The following is a 27418-nucleotide window of genomic DNA, read 5'->3' on the forward strand; positions in this document are numbered from 1 at the left end:
TGCCCCGGTGGGATGGGGGAGAGAATCGGAAGAGTAAAAGTGAGAAAACTCGTGGGCTGAGATAAAAACAGTTTAATAATTGAAATTAATAACAATAATACTACTACTATACAAAGCAAGTGATGCACAGTACAATTGCTCACCACCCGCCGACCGATGCCCAGCCAGTCCCCGAGCAGCGGCCCCCCCGGCCAGCTTTCCCCAGTTTATGTACTGAGCACGACGTCCCATGGTATGGAATGTCCCTTTGGCCAGTTGGGGTCAGCTGTCCTGGCTGTGCCCCCTCCCAGCTTCTTGTGCACCCCCAGCCTTCTCAGTCGGTAGAGCATGGGGAGCTGAAAAGTCCTTGGCTAGTGTAAGCGCTACCTAGCAACAACTAAAACATCGGTGTGTTATCAACTTTGTTCTCACCCTAAATCCAAAACCCAGCACTGTACCAGCTACTAGGAAGGAAATTAACTCTATCCCTGCCGAAACCAGGACAACAGTTTGGAGGAAACATTAAATCCTGGGCAAACTCTGATCCCTTTATTTATTTGAAAATTCACATACAGACTTTAAATTTAAAGCAATTAAAAGAAACGTCAGCCCAGAACTATAAATCCCTTAATGCAATGTAATACTTGAATTATAACCATTCTAATCCTTGCAATATAAACATTTTGGTGGGAATTCAACCCACCATCTACATAAACATCTGTCCATACCTCTTCACCATGTGAAATCCATAGCAGTGCTATGCAAAAAAGATGAGAAAGAATTGTCTTCCATTTCCACGTATTTCTTCTCCTTGTGGTTTCATTACCACCTATTTTTAAAGAAATACATGGAGACGTTTACAAGATCTTGTTAAAACAGTACAAAAAATGTCAGCAGAATGAGTTCCTAGGTAGCAGTAGTTTTCTACCACACACCAAGCAAAGCAGAGCAAATTAAGACACAAATCTTGTTATTAAAATGCATCTTTAAGAGTATTAGCTCTGAACAGAATCCAGCATCCTATTCAAGACGTTCTAAGCAGAAAAACAACAGAAGCTCATCATTGTAGATATTAAGTTTCCTGCATATACTCATCCACAAAATGCCTTGATCTCTGAGCAGCAAAAGGAGTGCAACTTACTTCCTTATGAATTTATTGTACCCTCCATCTCCCAAACTCCTCCACTGCAATACTCCCACTTTCCCCTGTGACTAAGACAACATTCAGGCCCTCATCCCCTCACCTTCATTTTTGGGGTTCCCCACGAAGGCCAGACCCAGCTGAGAGCAGCACATGTGCTCAGCGATTTGGTTCATGCTGCAAAGTTGCTATTACCAAGAAAAAGAGCCCCATGCTGAGCTGGCAGGTCTCTCCTCGAGCACCAGCACTACTAGGACCTCTCTATGTCACCCAGCCTCTGATTTTCCACACGGATATAGCATGAACCACAGAGAACCGGAGTCCTCGGCATGCTCCTGCTTCTGGCTGAGAGGCCCAATGAGGAGCTGCAGGCACCATACCCAAAATGTGATTTACAGACACCAAAGAAAGCATTGTTTTCTTCTAAGAGGCCCACGGAGGACGGGTGGGCTGGCAGAGGCTTTCCCAAGCATGGACACCACTGGGATTTCTGCTCCGGCTGGAGCCCAGCCTGGCACCCCCAAAACCTCCCCATAGCTACAGCTGCCACGACCTTCTCTACCATCTGCTTTCATGTCCCTCATCATTTGGGGGTTGAAAGCAATAAATTTAGTGGGTTTGCTCCCAAGACAGCAGAGGGGGAGAGTGCTAGTGGCTCTGAAGAAACCGCTTTGGCAGGGTAAGCCTCAGGCCAGGCCGGTCCTCAGTGACCGACCACCAGCGGTGGTCACTGGCAGCCCCTTTGGGGAGGTGCCGTACCTTGCAAGCCAACGCCGATTTTCTTCAGGAATACATCTGGGTCGGGAAAAAATACGATCGCAACTAAGCCACCGCACTCTAACGCTGCTTGAGACCTGCCGGATGAGGCGCCGGGAGGGAGGAGAGCGAGCCGTGCTGCCCCTGTCGGGGGGCAGACTCGAACCTTCCACCTCTGGCTCTCCAGTACTGCGCGCCAACCCCACAGAGCCCGAGCATACCACATAACACCCCTTCCCCCCGCCGCGACCTGCCAGCACTTCCGCAAACATAGCGGTGGCTGAGTGACAGGGGGCGGCGGCCAATCGCGGCGCGTGGGGCGCCGGGGGGCGGTAGTCTCTCCTCAAGCGGCTGCAGCGCTGGACCGCGGGAACGTTAACGGTAAAAGTAACGGCTGCTGCGCGAGCTGCTGGGGGGGGTGTGTGTGTGTGTGTGTGTCTGCGTGTGCCATGGCCGCGGGGGCGGGCGGGATGAGCTCTGCTGGCCCGGGCCCGGGCCCGGCCCGGCCCGCTTTGTGGAGTCAGGAGCGGGCCGCGGCAGCTGGGCGCGGCTCGCCTCAGCGCGCCTCGGCCGCGTCGGGTCTTGCTGCGAGGCGGGCAGGTGGGAGTAGGCCTGCCAGCCTGTGTGGGGCGGTCCCTCCCCAGCTGAGGGCAGCGGCTGTGGGCGTCGGGCCGCTCCTCAGTGAGGCCTGTTGATGATGATCATCCTGAACGAGCGATGTACGCTGCTCCTCAGGAGCAGGAAAGCTGTGTGCCTCAGCTGTAGGCTTCCAGTGTTGGAGGGGATGATGGGATCTGTAGCTGCACTTCAGACCTGATTTTTCCAGTTCATTCATGCTGGGTGTGGGCAGTTCTGCTCTTCCACATTTTTTGAGTAAGGTATATCCTCTTCAGAAGTTACTGTGCATCCTTAGTTTTGTTTGGTGCTGATTTCTGCATGTGTCTCTTAATAATGATATTGTTAAGTCAAGTGTATGTAACAAAATATGCGTGTCCTTGTACTTTTTTTTTTTTTTTTTGGATGGCATAACGTAGTAAGTGCTTTGTTTTACTGGTTTATATTTTGGTGTGTTGTCACAGCCTTCCAATGGAGATAAAAGCAGTTGTCAGAAGATATGAAACAAGAAATAAGACAGCAGGAACAGAACTGTCATCATCCAAATCCCGAGTTGATTGGAGACGTACTAAAAGGGAGCTCATACTACTTGACAGCAATGATGAATCCTCAGGTACCTCTGAGGAGGAAGAGCCTAGTGCATCAGAAGATGAAGTAGACGAAAAAGATGAAACTGTTGTGAAGAACAGCCTTTCAGATCAGAAAGAGAAAAGCCATGATGGGGAAGTAACAGAAGATGGTGAGGATGAGTGCATTGTGCCTGGGAAGCGTAAAAGGTTGAACACCTCTGTCTTGTATGACAGCGATGAAAGTGAGGACAGTGATATACTTGTTAGAAAAGTTTTTGCTAAACGCCAGTGTATAATGGATGAAGATGAGAGTTCCGAAGAACAGCAACCTGATAAAACCTGCCCTGCAGAAAATGTTTCTACTAATAGGAAACAGAAAGTGTTTGCAAAATTGAAAGAACTTGCAAGACAAAGAGCAACTCGGAGATCCTGCAGCAGTGAAAATTGTGAGGTCTGGATTTTGTCTTTGAAATTCAACTGGAGAAAATGCTGAATGTAGGGGAATGCAAAGACTAATAGATCCAAACCAATGGGATTTTATTTATTTTGCTTTGTTTATTCATGACAAATCAGTAGTTCTGTCACATTTTAACAGCTGTCATGTTAACTAGACAACAATATTGACTGCTGAAAACCTTTATCTTGAGTTTAATTTTAATCACTGAGGATTTAAGAATTTCCTTTCATTTGCTCTTTCAGGCATTCTGATGGCTAAGCAGCTTAGAATGCAGGTATCTATCTTCTCCACATAGTCAGAAAGGAAAAACTTCTTTATTATTCCTTTTTTTTCCGTAAAGAAGAGACGCATGAAAGGACTATCAAATGATTTTTATAAAGAAGCAAAATACCTGCTGAAGTAACTTAGAGATCTCTTGTTAGCTTAATTCCTACACATAGACTGAAGAGAGGTACATGGAGATGGCTGATTTAAAGCTGAAAGTAATTATCATCTAGTACAGAATGATGTATTTTTTGGAAACATATTATTTCTTCTTAATTGAATAAATGGTGTTATTAGAAGGTCAAAAATCTTACCCAGTGTATGTAGTATTTCATCATTGCAAATACTGAAAATTCTTGTGTTTGAAATACTTTTTAAAATTTAATTAGGATTCTAATGGTGAAGCAGAAATAGAAGAGGAACCACTCTGTCACTTGCCCCTCACACCAACAGAAGGTAGTGAAACTGACAGTGACAGCATGAAAGATTTTATAGTAGAAGAAGAGGAAGATGATGATGACAGCACAGAGCACGTAAAGAGTGAAAACCAACCACAACAGAAGGAACTAAATACATCAAATAGCGAGTTGCTGGCATACTACGTCCCACACTGTAAGATCAAAATTAGTGACAGTTTTATATGTATAACTTGCTTGTAGTGCTATAATAAATATTAATGAACTGTAAATACAAATACTATGTAATAGGATATGATAGTTTAAAAGCAGATTCCTAAAAGTCTTCAATTTATTGTGGAAGTACTCTGATTTCCACAGTAAACTTTTACAGTCTTTCTGTGTATTATTAAAAGGAGGGTATAATTTGGGTGGAAGGAAGGGAAACCCTATTGCACAGATTAAGTTGGTCTGATTTAGGATAAAGTGGGCTATGATGCAGTCATTCCTGTGGAGACCTAAAAGCATCATCCTCCATCTTCTGATAGAGGTTAAGAGCAGCTATGTTAATTCTGGCCAAATTCTGTTCTGGAGAGTGATGTAAAATTCTTGCCATGAGTTTGCGGTTTTGGGGGATTGTTTGGTTTCTTTGCCTTTTTTTTTTTTTGTCTTTGATGTGTTTTTATTCCATGGTGGTGAGACTTGGGAGCACAGGTCTATAGGGGTTTCTGAATTCATTGGTCAATTTCAGCCAAACTGCACAGAGGGAGAAAACTTCTCAAGTTGATCTTTTATGAAAACTGGTATCTGGATGGAGCACGGAGATTTGAAACAGAACTGTATGCTAGTTATCTTCTTACGTATTTTGTTGTTCAGAAGCAGGTATGTACTGACTAGGCAGTCGGTGCTAGTGTAGATGGTCACAAGCATTTGTGGTATTTCTTCCCAGTAAGGACTTGAGCAGAATTGTGTGTACTTGAAAGAAAGTTAAAAAAAAAAAAAACAAACAAAAAACCCACACATAAGCCTGGCCTTCTCTGGTTTGCATTATTTCCTGCTATTCATAGAACAAATTATTCTCTTCTTTTGGTGTTTGTAGCTCTTACTGTGGGCTCTTCTTGCTGAAAGGATGTGTGACTTTAGGATGCTAAAATTCATTAAGATCATTGGGATGAGAAGCACTATTTAAAGGCAAGGTCTTAAGGGTGTGGATGTTATATATTGAAATTATTTTTAAATCCATATTTAAATTACTTCAAAATTCTAAATTTACAATAATGGAAAAAAAAGAATTCTTCTTACAGGACTTCTAACATTGCTTACTTTTGTTGTTGTTTTGGTAAATTCTGGTTATATTGCTTTCTTCCCAGTATCTCGCTGTGATCATTATGTACACTTCAAAAGAATAGTAAAGGCTTTCCTCATAAATGCAATTGATGACACTTTTCTGAGCTCATTGTATGGTAAGTAAATTGCATTAAATAATATAATAGTGCCTTCAAAGTTATACAAAGACATTTATTCTAGGGAAAGATGTGTCTCCTGATTAGAGTATAGGACTGTGAGTCCTGAGATCTGTTCTTGGTTTTGCTGCTCTGTAACTTTGGGGCGGGGGGGGAATCTATCTGAAAAGGATAGAGTAATCTTGGAAAAATGTGTAGACTTAATTCTTTTAAGCCTAGAAGGCATTCTGAGGGAAGTGTTTCTGTGTTACTAATCAGTAGTAACAGTTCCAGCATGAAAGTGAAATTCATTTCAAAGTAGATAATGAAAACATTGCAAGGTCAGCTGATTTGTCAAAATGTCACGTGCTTCATAGCTTTTTCTGAGGAATTTGATAGATAATAAATAATTTTATTTATGGAGATTATTCCATATCTGATTTTTTTTCTTTTCCTTTTTTTTTACATTTGTGCTTTCAGATAAAAATTTCAGCTCCAGTCAGTACTTGTCTTGTTCTTGCTGAGGAAGTGCTTTCTGGCATTTGGCCTAGTGGGGCTGAATGGCAACCTCACGTGTAGTTTCAGAAGCACTGTAAAGAGGGGATTAATGGGAGGACTGTCAGTGTCAGGTTGTGGAAGGAGTCGGCAAAGTGCCAAAGGGAGGAAGTTTTGGTGTCATGAGGAACTAAGAGGGAATGAAGAAACTGAAGTACACCACAGACTTCAGAAAAAAGGCTGTGTATTCCTGGAGCTAAAAATTTCTTTCATCTGCCTCTGCTAGTTCTTTCAGGTGTTAGTTTTGTTTTGTTTTACCAACTGAAAACAAGCTTATGAAAAGTCTAAGTAAACTTTGCCAGTTCTATGTTGTAATAGCTTCCTTCTACTTCAAACTGTATCTGCTCTACAAAACTAACAACTTATTGCCAAGGTGCTGGAAGTAGATCAGCTATGCGGGTGAGTTCTGTCTTTCTGAAGAACATTGTATAGTATAAACATAACCTAGCATTACGAAGATATATTTTTTTATAACACAGAATGGATTTTTCTGAATTAAGGGAAGTGAATCTCTTAATTAGTTTGAATCAAGAGCAGCTACTTTAGTAATAGAGTTCAGACTTGTCTTTTATTGTGAGGGACAATAAAACAGCCTCTTCAGGCTTTTAGTATGGCTGACTAACTGAAAATGCGTGTAAAGTGTATATGGAAAAACAGTTAATTGTAATTATGGTGGCTATAATGACAATTAGCTGTTTTTATATAGAAAGCTAGATAACCAGTGGTCCTCCTCAGTTCTGTTTGTTTGATAACAGCATTGCTAAAAGACTAGGGAAGGTAGCTGAATTTATTTGTATGTCTCTACCTGCTGAAGCTCAAGACAATATGAATTGGCCTGCACCTGTGAAAGTCCTGTTTAATTCCTGGAGTCCAGCACGTACTTGGGAGACAGTTGTGGATTAGTGGTAGTTCTACTCATCCTCATACTTGTTTATTTCTTTTGCTTGAGTAAGTATTTGGAAGTACTTACACTGCCTAATTCAAGGCATCTGACTGTGCTGCTGAAGTGTAAAGGTCAGTTTCTTTGTGTTCTTTATAAGTGATGAAGAGAGTTGTCAAAATTTCTGCTGTGAAGCAGCTCAGAGCAGTTTGTTTTCATGGATTGCAACCTCCTCCCTTATACATTATGAACAGTTTACATAAACTGGACAAAAAGCTTTTTTTTTTTTTCTTTTCCCCTTTTCCATTCTTTTAAATGGGATCGAGTGAATGGGTCTCCATTTGGGACGACAGCTTTTTACTTTAACCTTGATTGTAGAGTTTATTCATGTACCTCTTGTGATACAGACTTTTAAAATAATTAAATATATCAGTTTATCAAAGATGCATGGATCACTTATGGATAAAGTAGCAAATGTATTCAGTAATAATTTATTAAAATCATTCATAGTTCTTAATATGCAGAAGCATAATGTCCTTGAAAATTTTATTTGAAGAAACTTGTACAACATAGGGTGGTCAACAAATTAGTAATGACTCTCACTGAACAGATGGAACAAGACAAAAGAAGTATGCGCAAGATATGTTGCTCTCACTTCATTATTTGGATGACCGCTTCATTCAGCCTCGTCTTGAGAACTTAATCTCTAGAAGTCGCTGGAAAGATCGATATAAGGTATGTAACTTCTACTTCAAATAGTGAAGTCGGTTCCAAATCATATTATTAGTGACAGATTTTTTTTTTTAATACTGTAATTCTCAGTAAAGGTACAATAATTGCTTTAATTATATATACTTTTTAAATAGAAACTCATTGTTCTTTACCTTATGTAACTTGTTTTGATGTTTATAAATATTGGAAGTATTTTATGTGTTTATAACCAGATAAGCGTTCAGGTAACAGAACAGAATCTGTTCTCAGTTACCTGAATGCTTCTCCTGCTAACTTCAGCAGATAACTTTTTGAGGATTTTTTTGAGACTTGCTAAATGTTATAACAAAATTTCTTCCTCCTCCCACAAAAAGATAAACCAATATGTTTATAATGAACCTTCTACTACTTCAAAAAAAATGAAGTCAAAAATGAAGTCAATATACAGTAACTTAGTCATTGTATGCAAATTACTAGAATAGTATTAGTGTGATAGGTGTGGTGATCTAATAATCACTGTAATAATGGAGTATGGCCAGTGGAGAGATACAGTGTATTTATCTGAAGCAGACCAACTGATACAGGTCCACCCCCACCCCCTCCAAAAAAAAAAGAGATGAGAGAAAAATAGTGCCACGATGCGGGAGCCATTCTTCAGGTCTGAAGCCGAAAGAAAGAATTAATGAACTAGAACTGAGTGAAGTGTTGGAAAATGACTGAGAAGGTGTATGTTCACAACTGAATGGTGAAAGCCTTGAGATTTTAATCTCTTTGGTTTCTCTTGCACTAATTTTGTGTGAGTACAGAGTACTCAGCAGCCTATTTGAGGCATCTTTCAGTTTACGGAGATTCTTTAATGTTATTTGAAATCTGTTTTTCAGGAGCGTGTGGATTGTTACCCAGATGTTCGCATAATCTTGAAAAATCCAAAAAATATGTCTTGTCAGGCCTGTGAATTGAATCGGTATTGTAAGTTTAATGTGCTGCTCTCTGGAAAGCTTTATAATAGTAGAACTTTGGAAGCGGATGACTTCATGTCAGATGACAAGCAGGTAACTTAAAACAAGCACCCTATATAATTACTTTTAAGCTTTGTCTAGTGTTACAGAAAATCATACAAAGAATAGAAATCCTATCAACACATCTAATGTCTATAATGCTAGATGCAAGAGTTAAGCTACTGTACTTCCATGTCTAAACCCTATTAGTTTTTAAAATATGAGGACCATTTTGCAGTTTGGAGAAGTATAGTCTTGGATTTAGCCAGGAATTATGAAGGAAGTTCCTGTGAAACTTAAAAGGATGAATAGAGGCGTTCCCCTCCAGCGCTCCCCATCCTTTCTTATATGTTGGGAAAGAGGTAATGAAAAGTATCCTCAAATAAACCTAACTTTATCAAGAAAATAAATCTGATGTTTTTCTGTGACCTTTGTTTTTGCCTGCATCACAATGATCAGTGTGCTGTTTCCTCCCCACTTCTGCCACTTAATATTAGTACCTGATGCAGCACATGTACTTGCACTGCAGTAAGTGCTCATAAGTATACCCAGCCATGAGCTAGACTTCATGATAAAAAAGATAAAGGGCTGTAAGGCATACGATAGGGTTTATTGATAACTCTTGCCCTCAAGTCAAAATTGATACTTGCCTCAATTTTTCCTCTGCTTCAAATCTCTGCAGTCTGAGTGTCATCCAGGGCAAGAAGGAAACTAGGTACATGGCATCCTGCACATCCTCCTCAGCATGCTTGTCTTTTGTGGTGCATGGGGAGGCAGTCTGAAACTGTGTGTCAAAGAGGCTGATGGCACGCATGAAGATTCACATACTAACCAAAGTTCTAAGATGAGCACTCGATCAGTTATTTCTAAAGTAGCTTTTTGTTTTGTCAGAGAACATTTAATAGAAGATTGAAAATCCTAAAGCGAATGCAGATCTTAAAGAAAGGAAAACCAGTGGTAAAGAAATTACATGACTGAGTGATGCTCTGAACATGCCTGGCGTTCCTGGTACCTGAGGAATACTATGATTTTTTTTTTTTTTTAATCTTGAATAGATTCTATCTCCATATGCCAGGAGTCTGAGGCTTTAAATCAGGAATGACATTTGCCTCAGATTTACATATATCCTAAATATCAGAATGCCTTTTCACTGAAATTAGATCACTTGAAAGCCCTTTACCTTTGTGTGTGCCTATAATGCCCTTAAGACTTTCCCAACAGGAATCTTGCATTGATTAGCTTTCAGAAACATTATAAAAGTAACTTTCTATATAATGGACAATCATCTCCATTCAATGATTTTGTTTTCTGTTTTGTTGCAAGTAAGATTTGTTCTACATTGGGTCACTAGGTTTGCTACGTCTGTGCCTACTATGCCTCTAGCATTTGGAGCGTCCACGTGCACTCCAACAGTTCTTGTTTGCTCTGGGTCAGAACGTTGAGTGAAATAGTGCCACTATCAGTCTAATAGTCCAAGTGCAGCCTAGTCAGAATGTAATGCTTCGTTCTTCAGATTTTTTCGCATCTCCTATTTCCCATGTAGCTATTCACTCAGGACAAAGTATCTTGACATCTCAGTTGCATTGACACTTGAAATTGCTGATGTCCTTTTGAGAAGACTTGTTCCTAACTACATCAATACATTTTATTAGAACCCTTTTCTTATTACTGCATTATCAGAACTACTTGTCCAAACTGGAAAACATTTCCATTTAGGTAGTTTTGCAACTTTTTCTCACTCAGTTGTCTCTACTAGGACATTTTGGATTAAATTATATTTTTGGAATGAAACACATCTTTCATGTTGTTACATGATGTTGCACTAGGCAGTCATTTTCGATGACTTGAGCAGTCAATTTTGTTGTATTTCACAGCTGAGACTTTTGAAGACCTTGACTCTTAAGAACCTGGGTGTTCCTAATATTTAGGTATCTTCCCTTCAAATTTACAGCTACCAGTAATTGTTATGATTAGGTGTGCATATGACCTTCTTAAGTAATGTAATTCATGACCTCTTATGATAAACTCAAAGCACACGATTTGTCAAGAATAAAATATTGCTACAGTTGTGTACCAAGCTGATATCCAAGTTCTGCCTTTCTTCCCTTTCAGGAGCTGTAAAAGGTATACTCCTTTTCTTTGTGAGTGTAGAAGTATTTTTGAATACAGCTGAAGTTCCTCACAGTATTTGCTGAAAAGAAAAAAGTGTCAAAACAAGTTGTATTTACAATATATTTTGAAATGCAGTATAATAGGATTTCTTATACAGAAACTAAAGTGAAGCCCTCATCAAACTGGAAGTACACCTTGCCGAAGCTCAAGCCTATATTGTTTGGATCTTTGCAAATATTGTAACTGTGCTGGTTTTGGCTGGGATAGAGTTAATTTTCTTCACAGTAGCTAGTATGGGGCTATGTTTTGGATTTGTGCTGGAAACAGTGTTGATAATACAGGATGTTTTAGATACTGCTGAGCAGTGCTTACACAGAGTCAAGGCCTTTTCTGCTTCTCACAGCACCCCACCAGCGAGTAGGCTGGGGGTGCACAAGGAGTTGGGAGGGGACACAGCTGGGACAGCTGACCCCAACTGACCAAAGGGATATTCCATACCATATGATGTCATGCTCAGTATATAAAGTTGGGGGAAGAAGGAAGGAAGGAAGGGGGGGACGTTCTGAGTGATGGCGTTTGTCTTCCCAAGTAACCGTTACGCGTGATGGAGCCCTGCTTTCCTGGAGATGGCTGAACACCTGCCTGCCCATGGGAAGTAGGGAATGAATTCCTTGTTTTGCTTTGCTTGCGCGCACGGCTTTTGCTTTCCCTATTAAACTGTCTTGATCTCAACCCACAAGTTTTCTCACTTTTACTCTTCTGATTCTCTCCCCCATCCCACGGGGGGGGACTGAGCGAGCAGCTGGGTGGTGGTTAGTTGCCGGCTGGCATTAAACCACGACAGTCCTTTTTGGCGCCCAACGTGGGGCTCAAAGGGTTTGAGATAACGACAGATCTGACTAGAGTGTGTTAAAATAAATTTTTTATAAGCTTTCATTATATTAGTTTAATAGTCGCTGGTCACAATGTTGTTTTATTTGTTCACATGGTTGCATTATGTAAATCCTCACTTGCAGTATGTATTCCCTGTGGTGCTGTTTCTCACCTCTGGGAGATGGGACTGTCATGGTTTAACCCCCGCCAGCAACTAAGCACCATGTGGGTGTCCCATCAGCAGGCCATCACTCCGAATGTGCCCCCCTTCCTTCTTCCCCCAGCTTTATATGCTGAGCATGACGTCATATGGTGTGGAATATTCCTTTGGTCAGTTGGGGTCAGCTGTCCTGGCTGTGTCCCCTCCCAATTTCTTGTGCACCCCCAGCCTACTCACTGGTGGGGTGGTGTGAGGAGCAGAAGAGGCCTTGACTGTGTGTAAGCACTGCTCAGCAGTACCTAAAGCATCCTGTGTTATCAACACTGTTTCCAGCACAAATCCAAAACATAGCCCCACACTAGCTACTGTGAAGAAAATTAACTCTATCCCAGCCACAACCAGCACAATAACTTAGAGATTTGAGGGGCGTCAGTGTGATTATCATTATGTCATCATATTGGGCTCTGTGTGTAATGCAGAATCTAGGAAAATCTGTGCCACATTTTTTCTTAAATAGATTACAGACCCTTCTGAGCAGCAGTTGTTAATACTCTGTTTTGATAAGTCTGTGTGTGCATGATAGTCAAGAGAGTTAGGCTTTTCCAGCAAGGCTTTTCCTCTTGTTTATTGCAGGAAAACAGTAAGTCCTTGGCAATCATACTAGCACTGATACTGCAGTCCATCATACAGTCATTCTTCCTTACATACAGGTCTCTAAACGTAGATCACTAATTTAAAACTTTTCAGTTTTTCATGGGAAGTGTGTGCCTTGCCTAACCAGAAATAAGAAGTGAACTAGCACAAGAATTTAATCTTTACTCAACTTCCAACTTAACTGTGGAACTAACAGTAGCAATTCCCTCACTGCTGTCCAAATGTTGTCCTACATAAAGCATTGGCTATTTTTCACTTTGGAAAAAACTTGAAATATCCTACTGAATATTGAACTAACTTGCTAGTTCTTTTTTGTTCTCTTCAGCTTAACAGCAGAAAATGAGAGCTTTTTTTACCCTGTGTACCCCAGCATCTGGTGAGATGCCTGTCATGTGCATGCTCAATATAGCTCAGGGGATGTAGAACAGAGCCAGGAGCGAGAGTTATTGAGCACTTTCCAGTAATTTTTTATAGTGCCTTTGTAATGCAACATTTGTGTTCTTATGGTGACCTTTAATTTAGACTGCTAAAGGTACTGTTCTCAAGTAGTCTTTGAAGTTCTGCTGGCAGTGTGTTGATCAACTTGTCCTGCCAATTGAGAAAAAAGAAAGGAGGAAAAAAGAAAGGAGGAAAAAAGAAAAAAGGCACACAGAGCTACATAAAACTGGCACTTCAAGAACTTAATTGACTGAAAGAGAAGGCAGTTCAGCACTGACAGATCAGATTGAATGGAAACATGTAGTTGAACTATTTTCTAAAGTTTTATTTGAAAATACCTGAGAAAAGTGGATGTGGAGAGAACAAAAACAGACCTCCAACCCTCTTCTTCTGCATAAAACTTTCCTTTTCTCTCATCTCTGAAATATTCTGCTTTGCCAGTAGAAAGAGAAGAGAAACAGCTGTTCCAGTTTTGCTTAGGCTTGCAGTGATTGTTCTGTGTGTAGCTGCCAATTCTCATTCCTCCATGGTCAGGGAGAATCGAACGGTTTAGAGGTATAGGTGTGCCCCACGCTTCTTTGCTCCTGCGTCACCTCGATTATAAACTGTTTTCTGCTCTCAGTCTTGGTGTTCTACTTCTGTTGATAATCACGTTTAGAGGACATGGATTCAGTCACTACATGTTGTGCTATTGTCAGGCTATGCTCCTGCATTCCATACAAAGTGATTTAACACAACTTTGGCTGATATGGCCAGCTTGAGTAGATAAGTTAAGCATTAGGACAGAGTCCCTGAGAACCGCAAGAGGAAAAAATTAGAATGAGTACAGTACTGAGATTCTTTCCAAAGCTGCATTCTGAAATAGCATTGTATTTTTAGACAATCTTTCTTGCTTTAAAAACAATACCTAATTACATTATATGATATTTAGCTATTTGCCTCTGGCATTTCTTCAGTGTAGAAATACTTTACACCTCGCACATAAATGAACTATGAAACTCATTGCCACAAGATACTTTGGAAGCAAAAAGTGTTAGTGGGTCCCAAAAGGGATTAGACAGGTTTTTGGGGAAGCTTCTTCCACACTATGGAACGTGATAGTTGGGATGATACAGACAGTCTTAACTATTGACTGCTAGAAGCTGTATGGTAATGTTATGATCGTTCTGGTGTTCGTTCTGCATCTTATACTAACTTCCTAAATATCTCCTGCTAGCTGTTGTCGCAGGGGAAGAACTGGGCCATCAGTTTGATGCAAGACGGTATCTCCTGTTTTACATCACATAATGTTCCAGATAACTGCTACACCTCATTGCTTGGGATACTTGAAAAGTTATGAAATGCTCTATGGAACACCACAGCTCAGTTCTTGATTGTTTCAGTTTTTGAAATGGTACTTCTGGAAACTGGAATCAATCAAGGTTATGTACTGGTTGGTAGGTCTGGCACTTCAGAAGCATCTATAGCACCAAACACAAGCCTTAGCTTTTCAGTTTTGGGGAGAGTAGAAAATGGAGCTGTGTATAGGTACATGTACATGATCAGTAGAGAATTGCAATATAGTAAGAGGAATTTTTTATGTCAAAATGGTTAAAATTTCAGTTAACCATCTACTGTAAGTCAGATCAAAAGTTAAGTGAGTGTGTCTCTTGACTTCAGTGATATTATGCCTGCTTATATCGGTTGAGCTGCTGGTTAATATATTTAAGAAATTAAGTCTATTCATATATTTAAGAAAATATATAAATAATACATACAAATATACATTTAGTTTATATAATCTTTATAAATATAAATATGCTTTCTGTTACTGTCATTGTCAGCAGATACTGCTAGTGCTAGGTTGTACAAGTAGGTCAGGTGTTTTGGGGAACTACTCACAGATGCAAACATTCGGTCATGCATTCAGAAAAGCTTCCTGAAAATGTAGGTTGTAAGCATCGATTAAAACTTAACCTTCTCATAATTTAAAAGAGTATTCAGATTATTACCAATGGCAGCGATAAAGGGTATCACTGTTGTGGCTCAGAAGAAATCATTTTGCAATATATAACATGGTTGGTTTTCTGATACATGTGTGTGTAATCTGAAATAGCAATACAATTGCAGCTTGCATTACTGATGCAAAGAACTTTGACCTTTAGCTACTTACCTGCTTGTTACTCGCAAAGGTGTGACAAGACATCAGTCCAAAACAATGCTGCCCTTGAAGGATACATTGATGGGGTTTTTTTTTAGTAAAACTAAATCAGTTTCTCCTGTACGTACCAGGAGCTGAATTTCTTTACACACGTTATTAATTATGTTGCTTTTGAGTGTAGAAAACCTGACCTCCGAAAACCAGCCAGATGTAGATTCCTTGCCTGTTAGGCTTTGTCTCCATGGGTTGGAGTAGTAATCGGTGCACCTGTGGGTCATTTACAGGGGATAGATTCCTCTTCTGATTTGCCATTGTATGTACTTGAACTGCTTCTCTTGTAGAAATGGAACAAAGCTTACTCTTGTGAAACACAGGATGTCCTTAAATGCAGATGAACTTTGACTCTTTCTCCCTCCCCACACCTCCAATTTCACATACTCTTAGTGAAGATTTAGGATTGCCAAAGATTCTTGTAACCAATACATTACTCAGTATTTTCAGGTAAACACCTTCACCGCTTAACATCTTTGTATAAAATCTGAGTTCAAGATACGTGCAAATACTTGCCTGTATTTAATGTTAGTGCTGATAGATGATAATGAATCTACTCTAATCCATGCTCTGATTATGTATTTACATGTGTATTTACCATTTGTTTATCTATAAATACTGCTGTAAAGAAAACTGTTAAATAAGACGGTTCTGTCTTTTCTGCATGGAAATTGTAGAAGTAAAACTGGTAATAACTGGGAGATGCAGAGGCTTTGATTTCTACAGCATTATGGCCTAGCTATACATCCCAGACAGTTGCAGATTAACATTTGCATTGTATAAAACCTTGGTTTTCAGATTTTATTTTTATGAAATCCAATCTCTCTATTAAATATATGTTTCTAGGCATATGTCTATTTGTATTCATATGTATTTCTTGAAGAAATATTGAGTATTATTCAGTCTACAAAATGCTAGAACTGGTATTTCATGTCCCTAGGAAGTAGTACATAATAAGCAAAAGTAATCAAATAATTTCTCTTCCTCTGCTTTCACAATATGATGGTTGTCTAAAATGTTAGTGATTTTGTAACAAAGTTCCACCAGGAGATAGGAAATATACTACCAATTATAAACATGGTTGTGTTTGCAAGAAAACGGTACTGATAAGCTGCCATTGCATAGACTTGCTGGCTGCCTGCTTGCTCAAAAATTGTTCTGCTGTGGCTGTGAAAACTACGTGGTTTTGCGCTGATTTTATGCATGTAGTGTCATTCTGTTTATTTCATTATTCAAAAAATCTGCCTAGACTGACTGATAAAATCTTACTAGACTGACTTAGCCATTCTTTATATTGTCAAGATAATCACAATTCTATCAGAGAGAATGATTTGTTCACTTTGGCCTAGGTTTTGAAGGTTGGCATGGTGTGTGCAAATCGTACAAGAGTTTATCATCATTTGAAGCACTTCAAATACAAGTTGTATGTGGATTGCAGCTCCGTTACCGAGTTGGATGGTGTTAAGGATGAACCAGTCAAAGACACAGTCGAACGGCTTTTCAGCCAGTTGGAAGACAGTGGGTGGATTCAGAAGGTACGACTGAGTTATTTCATGTATCCTTTTCCAAGTAGATAAAAGTAAGCTGAGATAAAACATCTGATTTAATTGATCAGTTCTGAATTACTGGGCTTCAGTAATATAACTCGGCTTAACCATTCATCCACTTCTGCTGACCCAGTCTGTCAAACAGTGGTACGCTGCTGCGTTCACATAGAGTTTGTGTCAACTTTTGACATTAAGTTTTTTGCCAGCTGCATGATCTCTGGGCGGGCAGGCTCCTGTTTCATTTGAAAGCAGCAACACAACAAACTCAAGCTGTAACTTAGAAAGACTGGAAACATGTATGTGAGGCACAGCAAGAATATTTTACTCTTCTGTTTACGCTGAAGTACTTTGAATTATTCAGAAACGTTTTATGAACTATTTTAAGACAACTTGTAGGACAATTGCATTTAGAAAGCTTTCAGATATCATTGCTTCTGAATTGTTATTGGCATGCTTGTTAATGTATTGAAGAAAAAGAAAAAGCAGTCTTTATGTAATTCAGTTATTAAACATTGATAAAATAATACAGGTTTTATTTTACTTGCAGAGGTACAATGATCTTGAAGACTACATGAATGATGCAGACAGTTTTCAAGAAGAGAAAATGGATTAAGTGGTCATACAGCTCTTTGAAAGACATCTTGTAAAAATTTGAATGGCCTGCTTTATCTGCATGCACTTTATCTCTGCTTGGTCTTCAATATTCTTTTTAGGCTGCTTTATACTTAAATCTGTATACCTTTAAACTACTGTTTGAGAATGTGCTGTATCTTTTTTCTCATCTGTGTCAGTAATAACCCAAAGTTTTACCAAATCAGTCCTTCCAGTCTTACTGCATAGGTCACTTTAAGTTTCCTTCTGTTCTTAAGAATAACATCTCAATATCTGTTTACTTGTGAAATAAAACTTCCACCTGTTTATATTGAGCTGCATCATAGGGAAGGTAGGAGATGCTAAGACCTTTTGAAGTAGGTATATTTGGAAAGGTAAGGCTATGTTATACAAGAATGTATGACTTGCATCTTACCTTCCTTGTTGCTCGTTCTATGCAAGTAAGTCCAACCATTTAGAATGATAGTTACAATAAACAGGACCCAAATGCAAAGATCTATTTCCCCTCTGAGGAATCAGTATAGCCTGTTGCAAGGCAACAGAGGAAATATTCTGCAGTTCTGACTACGTAGGCAGCACAGTAGTCATTCCTCTCTTCAGAGAGTAGGTGATGAGTCACGTTATAGGCGTCATACAGCCTGAGTCTGGCTTAGCCATCTAAATGAACACTTGGGCCCACCGTGCTGCCTCTGATAAGCAGCTGGGGCAATTTAGTGAGATTTTAAACATCAAATTACGTTGTGCAAATGTAATGGCAACAACTTGCAGTAACTACAAAATTAAGAGAATGGATGAATGTGGGCAAGCAAGAATTCTTCCAGTGTAACTTAACAGAAAGTAGGAGTTACTCAGAATCATGATGCATGGTTTACCTGAATTGCATGAAGCCCAAATCAGAGTTCTTTGGGGCCAGGGGAGTAGATTTTTGAGGTGTTAGGAAGGGTTAAGTACTGTATTGTTCATTCTGAAAAATTGGACATGACCTGGCAATGTGCACTCGCAGCCCAGAAGGCCAATCGTATCCTGGGCTGCATCCAAAGAAGCGTGGCCAGCAGGTCGAGGGAGGTGATTCTGCCCCTCTACTCCGCTCTCGTGAGACCCCACCTGGAGTACTGTGTTCAGCTCTGGGGCCCCCAACATGAGAAGGACATGGATCTGTTGGAGTGAGTCCAGAGGAGAGCCACAGAGATGATCAGGGGGCTGGAACACCTCTGCTATGAAGACAGGCTGAGAGAGTTGGGGTTGTTCAGCCTGGAGAAGAGAAGGCTCCCGGGAGACCTTATAGCAGCCTTCCAGTACCTGAAGGGGGTCTACAAGAAAGCTGGAGAGGGACTTTTTACAAGGGCATGTGGTGATAGGACAAGGAGTAATGGCTTTAAACTGAAAGAGGGTAGATTGAGATTAGATATAGAAAGAAATTCTTCACTATGAGGGTGGTGAGGCACTGGCAGAGGTTGCCCAGAGAGGTGGTGGATGCCCCCTCCCTGGAAACATTCAGGGTCAGGTTGGACGGGGCTTCGAGCAACCTGATCTAGTGGAAGGTTGGCAGGGGGGTTGGACTAGATGATCTTTAAGGTCCCTTCCAACCCAAACCATTCTATGATTCTGTCCCTGTACTTTGTGCTGCATATAAAATTAATTGGATGTAGCCTAAGATAAGATGCAGGGCACAGGGGTTTGAATCCAGTTAGGAACCTCCTGCTGTATGCACATACTCTTTTATTAGCCTTTTGTGGCTGAGCAACTTAGTGAAAGGGAAGATATTGTTAACACTCTAGATTGTTTTAACAAGTTGCTCTCTCAGAAGCAAAACTAATGAAACCTAATTTCTCATGGATTTGTCCATAAGAAATCCCCATATTCGTTATGCCACTCTACTGGTAACAGATATGCTGATTGGCTAGGCAACTGCTGCCAGGTGTATCGCTTAATGGTGAACATCTGTTGGCTTTTTTCCATAGGAACTGTACCTTAGATTTGTCATTCAGTACCCTTTTTGCAGCATTCATTGTAAGAAATGAACTGCTTTTATATTTCAAGGGGTTGAAATTCAGCAATGGTTTATATGCTATTAGAGTGAGCTAGTGTCATCAGTTCTCCCTTGTACCACATACCGATACAAGATTTACAAACCACGATGAAAAATACCAGTAAACAGATTGAGACTTACTCTCAAGTAAACTTATGTTGAAGATATTATTTCCATACCTTAACTGTGAGTTAGATATGTAAATATTCTGCGATTTTATGTATCTTATACCTATCTCCCTGGTTACCAAAGCTGAAGGAAATCTTCTCTATTCTTCTTTCTTCATCCCTGTTCTTCTGGGAATATTGGTGAGAACACACCCATCAACTTAAAAGTACTCAGGAATCCGTCTCAAATATATCCCTTTTAGGAAAAGTAATGCCCCTTGATGTCCCACTTCTTTCTGTTAACAAAATCTCTGTACACTTTTGTTGGCTTCTCTAGAACAATAAAATAACATTTATGTTTGGTGTAACTATATTCCTACAAAGGAAAACCGCTCTGAAATAAATGAGTTTTGTACCACGTAATGGAGTATGCCCTCTCAGAGCCTTCCTGACTGGTCTTAATTTCTGCTACCTTCTGAATTTTCTGAAAACTCTCGAGACTCTATGATTTTTATTTAAAAATTTTGCTATCAAAATGAATGGTCGATTTCTCATTTTGCCACATTGAAACTGTTTGCTACCAAGTTAAAAAATAAGTTTGGGAAATTTTGGCTTGCTGATTACTGATAATGCTTCAAGAATACATACATTTTGATTGAAAATGAAAAATTGGCAAATTGTTCAATGATTAGTTTTACTCGTTTTTTGATACCTACCAGACCCCAGATCATGTTTCTCACCTCTTCGTTCACCTAAAAAGTGTGAGCTATCTACTTCTTTCTCGTTCCTGCAGGCATTTTTTTCCAGGTCTATGTTTTTCTGTCTCTAACAGGGATACAAAAGTATCCTGGTAGAGTTTCTTGGAAGAAAGTGCCTCCATAGGTTTACTAATCTTCTCTGTGATATCACCAGTTGGACTAAGAAAATGCCTAGAATTGACATCACTGATTTCTATTTCAGAAGGAAACTGATAACTGATTTGGCTTGGCAGGGGCTGACGTAATATTTGTGTGTGTATAGTCTCTCTTAGACTTTGATATACCCCTCGCTGAGATTGGAGGAAGTGACAATATTTTTGTGGCTGTTGTTTTACCTGAAGGGTTTCTACAAGACAGAGAATGTGAAGTATCATTACATCATGTTTACATTTCTCTACACCACAGGAAATGAAAAGATTGTTTAGAAGAGCCGTATATGTAAAAATTTAGATCAAATTTTCCAGGACAGGCTGTAAATGCTAGTACTTGTACAGCATGAAGTACAAAGAGGACTCTTACCCCCTGAGACTTTCTGAAGACCCCCTGAAATACTCAATAAGAATAGTTCTAGCAGAAAAAATTTGTGCAAATATCTAATGATGGGAGAAATCAGAAATCTGACCAGTCTTTCATACGTCCTTTTCCACATTAGAGAATTTGAGTGGAGTTAGGGGCTGAGAGAATATAATGTTTGTTCTGATAGGCCATTTTTAATTGTCTTCAGTGTTAATTTTTGAAGTAGTAGCTCTAATTAAGATAAAGTACCTGTCTTAATGGAACAATGAAGAGAGCTGAGTATGTGATTAGACGTGGCGTGGGTGATTAATGATCATACTTGGAAATTACTTTAGTTCCTGTAATGTTTCGATAATCTGCTCTAGTTTAAGCTCTGTAACTGGAGACTGTGATAGCGATAAAGTTCACACAAGGTATTTATGCACAGGATCAGGCTTACTAATGTGATGTACTTCTGGGAGAGGAGGCCCTTTTCGGTCTATATTCTATGTCCAGTTCTTGCAGTGGAGTATGAAAAGAAGTGATTTTTCTCCCCATGTCCCTCAGTTTTTGGAAAGAAAGTCATTTGTGGATCAAATGGGATGGTAAACTTTGCTAATAGTAGATAGCTGTTACTGTCATTTTTTCGACAGTGAAGGCTTCTCCTGTTTCCAAAAAGCAGCTATTTCTAGCAGTTCAGCAGGCAATTACAGGCAAGTCCCGTGCTTAACTCCTCTAGTTTACTTTTATTTGGATAAATAAAGACTTGTAGTTTTATCCTTCTTTAAGTCTGTCTAGATAAACAGAGTGGGTGTGTTAGATAAACACATGTAAATACAATACCACTCCAAGGGAAATATCCAGCACACACAAAATAGAATTTGCAAAGTTGACTTTCCGATTCTGCTTTGAGAAATAAGAAGTACCAATTTCTAATCCGAATTTAGAGGTGAGACAAAAGAATGTAAGAAAGTAAGATCTACCAGCCAAGGAATAATACAAGAAATATGTGAAATGATACTGGAAGAACCTGGCAATAAACCCCTCAGTGACTCCGCTTCCCTGAAGAGTTTATGTGAATTTTGGTATTTTTCTAGGCACTAAGTGATGGCATGGGGTTGTTTTGTTTTGTTTTGTTTTCCCTGTTGTTTATTAAATAAGATGTAGACACGGTTTCTTTAGATTGCTCTGGGGATCATATTCTTAATTAAAAAAATGGTGTGTGTTCAAGATGGTTTATTTTACAGTTTAAACAGAGCAGTAATTGCATGCACCTTGTGCCCAAAACTGAAGGACAAGAAAACTGACTCAGGTGCAGTCAGACTCTGCTCCAAAGTTGAACAATTTACCAGCTGAGCGGCATGGTACGTGAGCGGCATGGTACGTGAGCCTGCCTAGCTGGGAATACCCCAGGAAATACACGTATGTGTAACTGTAATCATTCAAAATGGCTAAGAACCCTCGCTGAAAAGCAAATAATGGAAATGGCTGAAAATTCAAAGCTCTAGTTTGCAGAATCCTCCACAGGACTGATATTAAGCATGCACCGTTCCAGTAGAGTTAATATAACTTTGAAGTAATTTGACACGTGATTTCTAAACACAGATGAACGAGGTATGCGCCTAGATTTAAGCACGTACTCAAGTTTTTAAGCGACATAGGTTCAGCACAGTCTTTTTGTTCCATTTTTGGAAAGTTATTAGCACAATGGGATGTCGACGGTGAGAATTCCTGGCTGTGAACCCAGCACAAATAGGTGCTTTGCTGATCTGGAAGGGGCTGCTGACTTAGGGAACTCAGAGATTTGGCAGCAGTAGTGAATTCACACAGGAAAAATGCTCAAGCATGACAGCTCATGTGAGATTACAGTATCACGTAAAAAGGTCACAAATCAATGTAGACAGAAGGAAAAAGGTAGTTAATTATTTAGGACCTGTTATGTTAATGTTTTCGCATGTGTGTATTAGAATGCCTATCACACGAATCGCAAGCGATGTTAAGAACCGTTTGCTTTTAAGAAAACCAACAGCTAGCCAAACCAAAATGATAGTGGTATCCAGGGGCTGGCAACATTCGCCGGAGTCTTCTGGACAAAACTTGAACAGCCGAGGGATGATTTAGGGTATTTCCTTCTCTGAAACACCAGGGGCAGCATTCGCTGTGTATTGAGCGGCCCGGACTTGCAATGCAGCCCTGCAACCAGCTGTCTCTCGCCCTGAAAGGGATATGTTAAACCACAAAACACACGAGGTGCTGCGTGGCAAAAAGTGAATCTTAAACGTCTGAAGTTAAAATTCAAAAATCTTTGGTTTGAAAGATCATGCTCTGAGTTCCACAAAATCTTGTAAGAGAGAGAGAATTCCTGCAGCTACCCTGGTATCTTCCGGAGCAGCATCACCAATTTCACACTTCCACAGCAACTTTGAAAACCCCAGCCAAGACTTCGTTTAAAACACCCTTGCTTATTCTTCATGAGGGTCGTGTGTTGCTGTCACACGTGCGTTCTGTGACTGACCCTCTTAAACCCAGCAGTGACAGCTGAGCTATGAAGAACAAATAAAAGCCATAGCGAGGCCTGAAGCAAAGGTAACATTGTCTAATATTTTACAAACATTAAAATTTCGTATTTTTTTCCAACTATGCCAGCCCATTGTTCTCAACAGATGCATGCTACTGTTATGTATCAAATAATAACCCACTCTTCCTCAGTTGTTCAAGGTTAAACAAAAAAATCCCTTTTTCCTGTTAGCAATAATGCCTTCCTCTGAACGTAGCACACCCACAAACCTGGCTTCCCCAGACCTTGTCCCGCAGCGAAGAATCAGTCTTTGCTGGGGCAAACGTGGGTCTGAATGTGCTGGAGACTCTGGCCGGTGCTCACACCGCCAGATCCTGGAAACCCACATGGATGTTTGTTGCAACATGAAGGAGATGGGGGGCATGAAAGCGGGGGCTTTCATATTTCCCCTATGTCCGATGCTGCATAACTTTTATGCATTTTGGGGGAATTTCCAGGAATGCGTCATTTCATCATTGGTATTCAAAGCCTTTGCCTGTATGACCTTGGAAGGGGATAAAACCACCTGAGAGGGCTGTCATTAGTTCATCCTCAGCTTAATGCTCCCTGTATGTTGTGAGGAAATTTGTGTATTTTTCTGACTGGACCCACTGCAGAACTAAATGAGATGATGCACCCTTGTATTAGGGGCTGTAGAGTCCCAAAAGACCTCAAAGGTTTTCCGTCAGGGATGTGTCTCTGCATGCTTGGGGGCCATCTTTATTCCCGGAGAGGTATTTGGGAATTCAGATAACACAGCCACAGTAGCACAACAGCGTGTTGCTTTAATAAAGCCGACCAGCTCCCAGATATTTCTGCATCCTCCTTCACAGCTCACCTACAGCAACACGCAGAACCTGACGGCTGCCAGTTGCAGCAAGGCCAGTACGAGGACCCCAACCTCGCAGTCGGCCACCCCCGCTCCAAACAGAGGAGGCGGGCAAGAGAAGCACCAAGACTGTAGCTTTCCCGGGGAGGAACCAAAGTGCAGGCGCTACGTGACTTGCCCTGGACGCCCAAGAAGCTCATGTCAGAGCCCGGAGCTCCCGCATCCCAAGCCTGACCTCGTGTCGTGCGCTCGTCCCGTGCATGAGAGCGCCCTAGAAGGCACTGCTTGTTTTTCTACCGTCTGTTCCAGAGAAATCCAGCTGGTAGAGGAGCGCAGCGCCGTGATTTATTTGAGAACTCCCTCGTACTCGCCTGAAGGTCTCGCCGCCGGGGGAGGAGGGAGAGCGGGAGGCTGCGCTCCTCGGCGGCTGCTCAGGCGGCGCACCGCCCGCCCGCGCCCCGGCCCGGCACCCAGGTACAGAGCGAGGAGGGGAAAGGGGATTTCCTTGGCTTCCTCCCATGCAAATACCTCCCGCGGAGCGGCGGCCCGACTCCCCTCCGCGGCCGCTGGGAGGCTCCGCGCCTCGCCCCGGCCTCCCCGGCGCCGCGTCCCCGGCCGCGCGGTGACACCCGCCTCCCGCCCCCGCAGCGCCCCGCACCGCGGACCCGCTCCGCTCCGCTCCGCACCGCACCGCACCGCACGGAGGGGCGACGGGCAGCGCCGGCTCGGGCACCCGGCGGCGGCAGCGTCCGGCGGAGGCAGCGCCGATAACCCACCGGCAACCACCCACCCCAGCGGGTCGGGGATGGAATATACAAAAACACAAAGGAAAAGTGGCTGGACTGTTCTGGGTGCAAAATGCTGGAAGTTTGTAAGTGCAACTCTCCGTTTGTAATTACTGTCTGAAGAGGGGCTGGCTTTTTCTCCCCCCCCCCTTCCTCTCCCCCCCCCCCCCCCCCCCCCGTGCTTTCCTTGAAACTGTACTTGAAACTATTCAGTATCTGGGAGTATAAGGGAAAGTATGCAAGAGGAGTTTTTTGCCTGGGTTCGTAGCTTGCTGCTTTATTACTAAGGGGGGAAATAAGCACTGAAAGTAATACGGATTTTATCCAGTGGCTGGATTAACTGAAGGTGAAGCGTGGTCTGGAAGTCCACTGACTGACATTGTTCCGGACCGGGGGATCCGTCTGTCTTATTTTTAGAGGAACTACAATTTAGCGGCAGACAGTTGGACACAGTAATAAACCGAAGAGCGGCCAGCAAAGAGCGGGCGAGAGAAACGAGAAAGCACAAAGACTAAACTAACCCGAGCCGCCTCCTCCTCCTTCCCCGGCTCTTTATTTGCACATTTACTAAAGACTTTAAAAAAAACCCCAACCCAACAAACCCCACTCCACCAAATCTACGAGATTTTTGGTCCGCCGGGGGGTTTCTCCGTGCCGCCGAGCACGGCAATGCCTTTCCTTGCATAAATTTCCACTTCAAGGAATAACGTCCCCGCTCCCCCGAAATAAAATAAAATCAATAAACCTGCCAAGTCTCACTCATTCCCGAGGGAGATCTCCTTCGTCCAGGGATTCATTTTGGAGGCAGCGGCTCGCTTTATTTTTTTTTCCGCCCTCCTCCCCCGGCGGAGCCCCCCCCCCCCGTCCCCCCTCCCCGGGCGCCCTTTCCACCCCGCGGAGCCCCTCGGCGGGGGCTGCCCGGCCCCGACCCCCGCCCCTCCCGCCCGGCCGATGCTGGCACGACCCTAGCGGCCGCCGGACGCCCCCCCCGCCCCGTCCCACCCCCGATCTGTCAACCCCCCGCGGGGCCGTCACCGCCCCGGGGGCCGGGTGGGGGTGGGCTGGGGGCGCGGGGCTGACCGCCCTCCGCCCCGCCGCCAGCCCCCGGGCTCGGGCTCCCGCCGCTGCCCCCGCCTCCCCCCCCCCCCCCCCCCCCCCTCCATGCGGCAGTGAGGACCGACCCATCCGGAGGGCCAGGACCGGCAGCCAGCGATGGGCGACACGGCTCCCCCCCAGGCCGCGGGGCTGGGGGCCGGGCTGCTGGGGGGGGGCCCGGCGGCGCCCCGGGTGCACAGCGCCATCGTCGAGCGGCTGCGGGCCCGCATCGCCGTCTGCCGCCAGCACCACCTCAGCTGCGAGGGGCGCTACGAGCGGGGCCGCGCCGAGAGCTCCGACCGCGAGCGGGAGAGCACCTTGCAGCTCCTCCACCTCGTGCAGCAGGGGCAGGGCGCCCGCAAGGCCGGCAAGCACCCCAAGGCGGCCGCTGCCGGCGGCTCGGCCACCCCCACCGCCGCCGCCGCCGCCGCCGCCGCGCCCCCGGACTACCACCAGCACCTCCTCAGCAACGGCGGCATCAACGGGGAGCAGCCGACGGGGGAGCAGCGCGCCTCGGCCCTCCTGGCGGTGAGTCACAGCGCCCCCTGCCGGAGGGGAGGGGCCGCGACGCGCGGCTGTGAGGAGAAGCCCCTGCCCCCGCCCAGGGCACCCCCCCTCCCCGGTGGCCGTCCCTCAGGCGAGGCGCGAAGGTGGGGTCAGCGCCGAGGCCGAGGCCCGTCCCCGCCCGAGGGCGGTCCTGGGGGGGTGTCCGTGGCCGCCCGCCTCGACCCGTTGTGCCTCGTCCCCCCCGCGATGGTCCCTGCCAGGTGCTGGGCCCCGCGGTGGCATCGAGGGTGTGAGGAGTGGTGGGCAGGTCTGCCAGGCCCCCAGCAGGGGAGTCGAGGGACGTGTCCTCCCTCGAAGGGACTTTGGGACCGCTTGGGGTTTTTTTAAACCAGGTTGTGGTCCTAAAAATGCATCGCGTGCCTCCGCCATCGCCCCACCAAGGCGGTGACAGCAGGCATCCCTGGGAGGGGCACCGGTGGCAAACGCTGTCAGCGCACCCCCAAGCAGGGGTGAAAAGTAGCGCTAAAGTATCACCCATGTTCAAAATTGCCGCCCTGCCCCATTTTATCCCATTCGTCAGGGCTTCAGGCAGCTATTTTCACCCAAGGCAGCAGTTTGCTGCCGTGTCCCTCGAACTCGGCCAATACTTATGCAGGAGGCAGACGGGCAGTGCCGAGAAACGAGATCCTGTGCGTGTGGTTCAGCTATGTACCTCAGCGGCCGGCAGGCACTTGCAGAAGCAGCGCTGCGCGGGAGCGTACAGCGACGTCCAGCAGAGCCATGGCATCTCATGCCTGGTGCTCCGAGCACCAGCTTCACCAGAAAGGGTCGGTTTGTTATTGTCACCGAGTGTGTTTTGTGGAGCAGAGTTACAAGAGTTTTCCAGGCACTGCCACTTTGTAAATGA

The 27418-nt window shown here is 43.2% G+C and overlaps 2 protein-coding genes across 5 annotated transcripts in view; both read left to right on the top strand.

The window, feature by feature from the left end:
* Positions 1–2180: 2180 nt before the first annotated feature.
* CCDC82 (coiled-coil domain containing 82) lies at positions 2181–19908 on the top strand. 3 transcript variants are annotated; one of them, XM_076328252.1, is made up of 8 exons: positions 2181–2257; positions 2956–3511; positions 4171–4393; positions 5547–5639; positions 7664–7788; positions 8646–8816; positions 16540–16725; positions 17285–19908. In XM_076328252.1, the coding sequence occupies exons 2-8, from the start codon at positions 2963–2965 to the stop codon at positions 17348–17350; spliced, it is 1413 nt and encodes a 470-aa protein (XP_076184367.1). In that variant the 5' UTR covers positions 2181–2257; positions 2956–2962; the 3' UTR covers positions 17351–19908. The 3 variants fall into 3 exon arrangements, with proteins under 3 accessions (XP_076184367.1, XP_076184369.1, XP_076184368.1); XM_076328254.1 differs by lacking the exon at positions 17285–19908 and adding an exon at positions 9445–9477 and having other exon boundaries at positions 16540–16597; XM_076328253.1 differs by lacking the exon at positions 2181–2257 and adding an exon at positions 2500–2754.
* A 6213-nt stretch (positions 19909–26121) lies between these two features.
* The window catches only part of MAML2 (mastermind like transcriptional coactivator 2), a 224908-nt gene continuing 223611 nt past the window's right edge, over positions 26122–27418 (top strand). For both annotated transcript variants that reach the window (XR_012994421.1, XM_076328255.1), the window contains exon 1: positions 26122–26532. Coding sequence is in view for 1 of the 2 variants with exons in the window: in XM_076328255.1 (XP_076184370.1) it covers positions 26122–26532 (411 nt within the window). In the remaining variant the exon portion in view is untranslated. The remainder of the gene's footprint in view (positions 26533–27418) is intronic.

This window comes from Aptenodytes patagonicus, chromosome 1, assembly GCF_965638725.1.
Source record: "Aptenodytes patagonicus chromosome 1, bAptPat1.pri.cur, whole genome shotgun sequence".
In the NCBI taxonomy this organism is placed as follows: Eukaryota; Metazoa; Chordata; class Aves; order Sphenisciformes; family Spheniscidae; genus Aptenodytes; species Aptenodytes patagonicus.

What these genes read in the sequence shown, in the direction of transcription:
- CCDC82 (XM_076328252.1), top strand. Translation starts at nt 2,963, where the DNA reads ATGGAGATAAAAGCAGTTGTCAGAAGATATGAAACAAGAAATAAGACA. An exon ending in GCAGCAGTGAAAATTGTGAG is followed by an intron (nt 3,512 to 4,170) that starts GTCTGGATTTTG and finishes AAATTTAATTAG; the next exon opens with GATTCTAATGGTGAAGCAGA. An exon ending in GCTGGAAAGATCGATATAAG is followed by an intron (nt 7,789 to 8,645) that starts GTATGTAACTTC and finishes TCTGTTTTTCAG; the next exon opens with GAGCGTGTGGATTGTTACCC.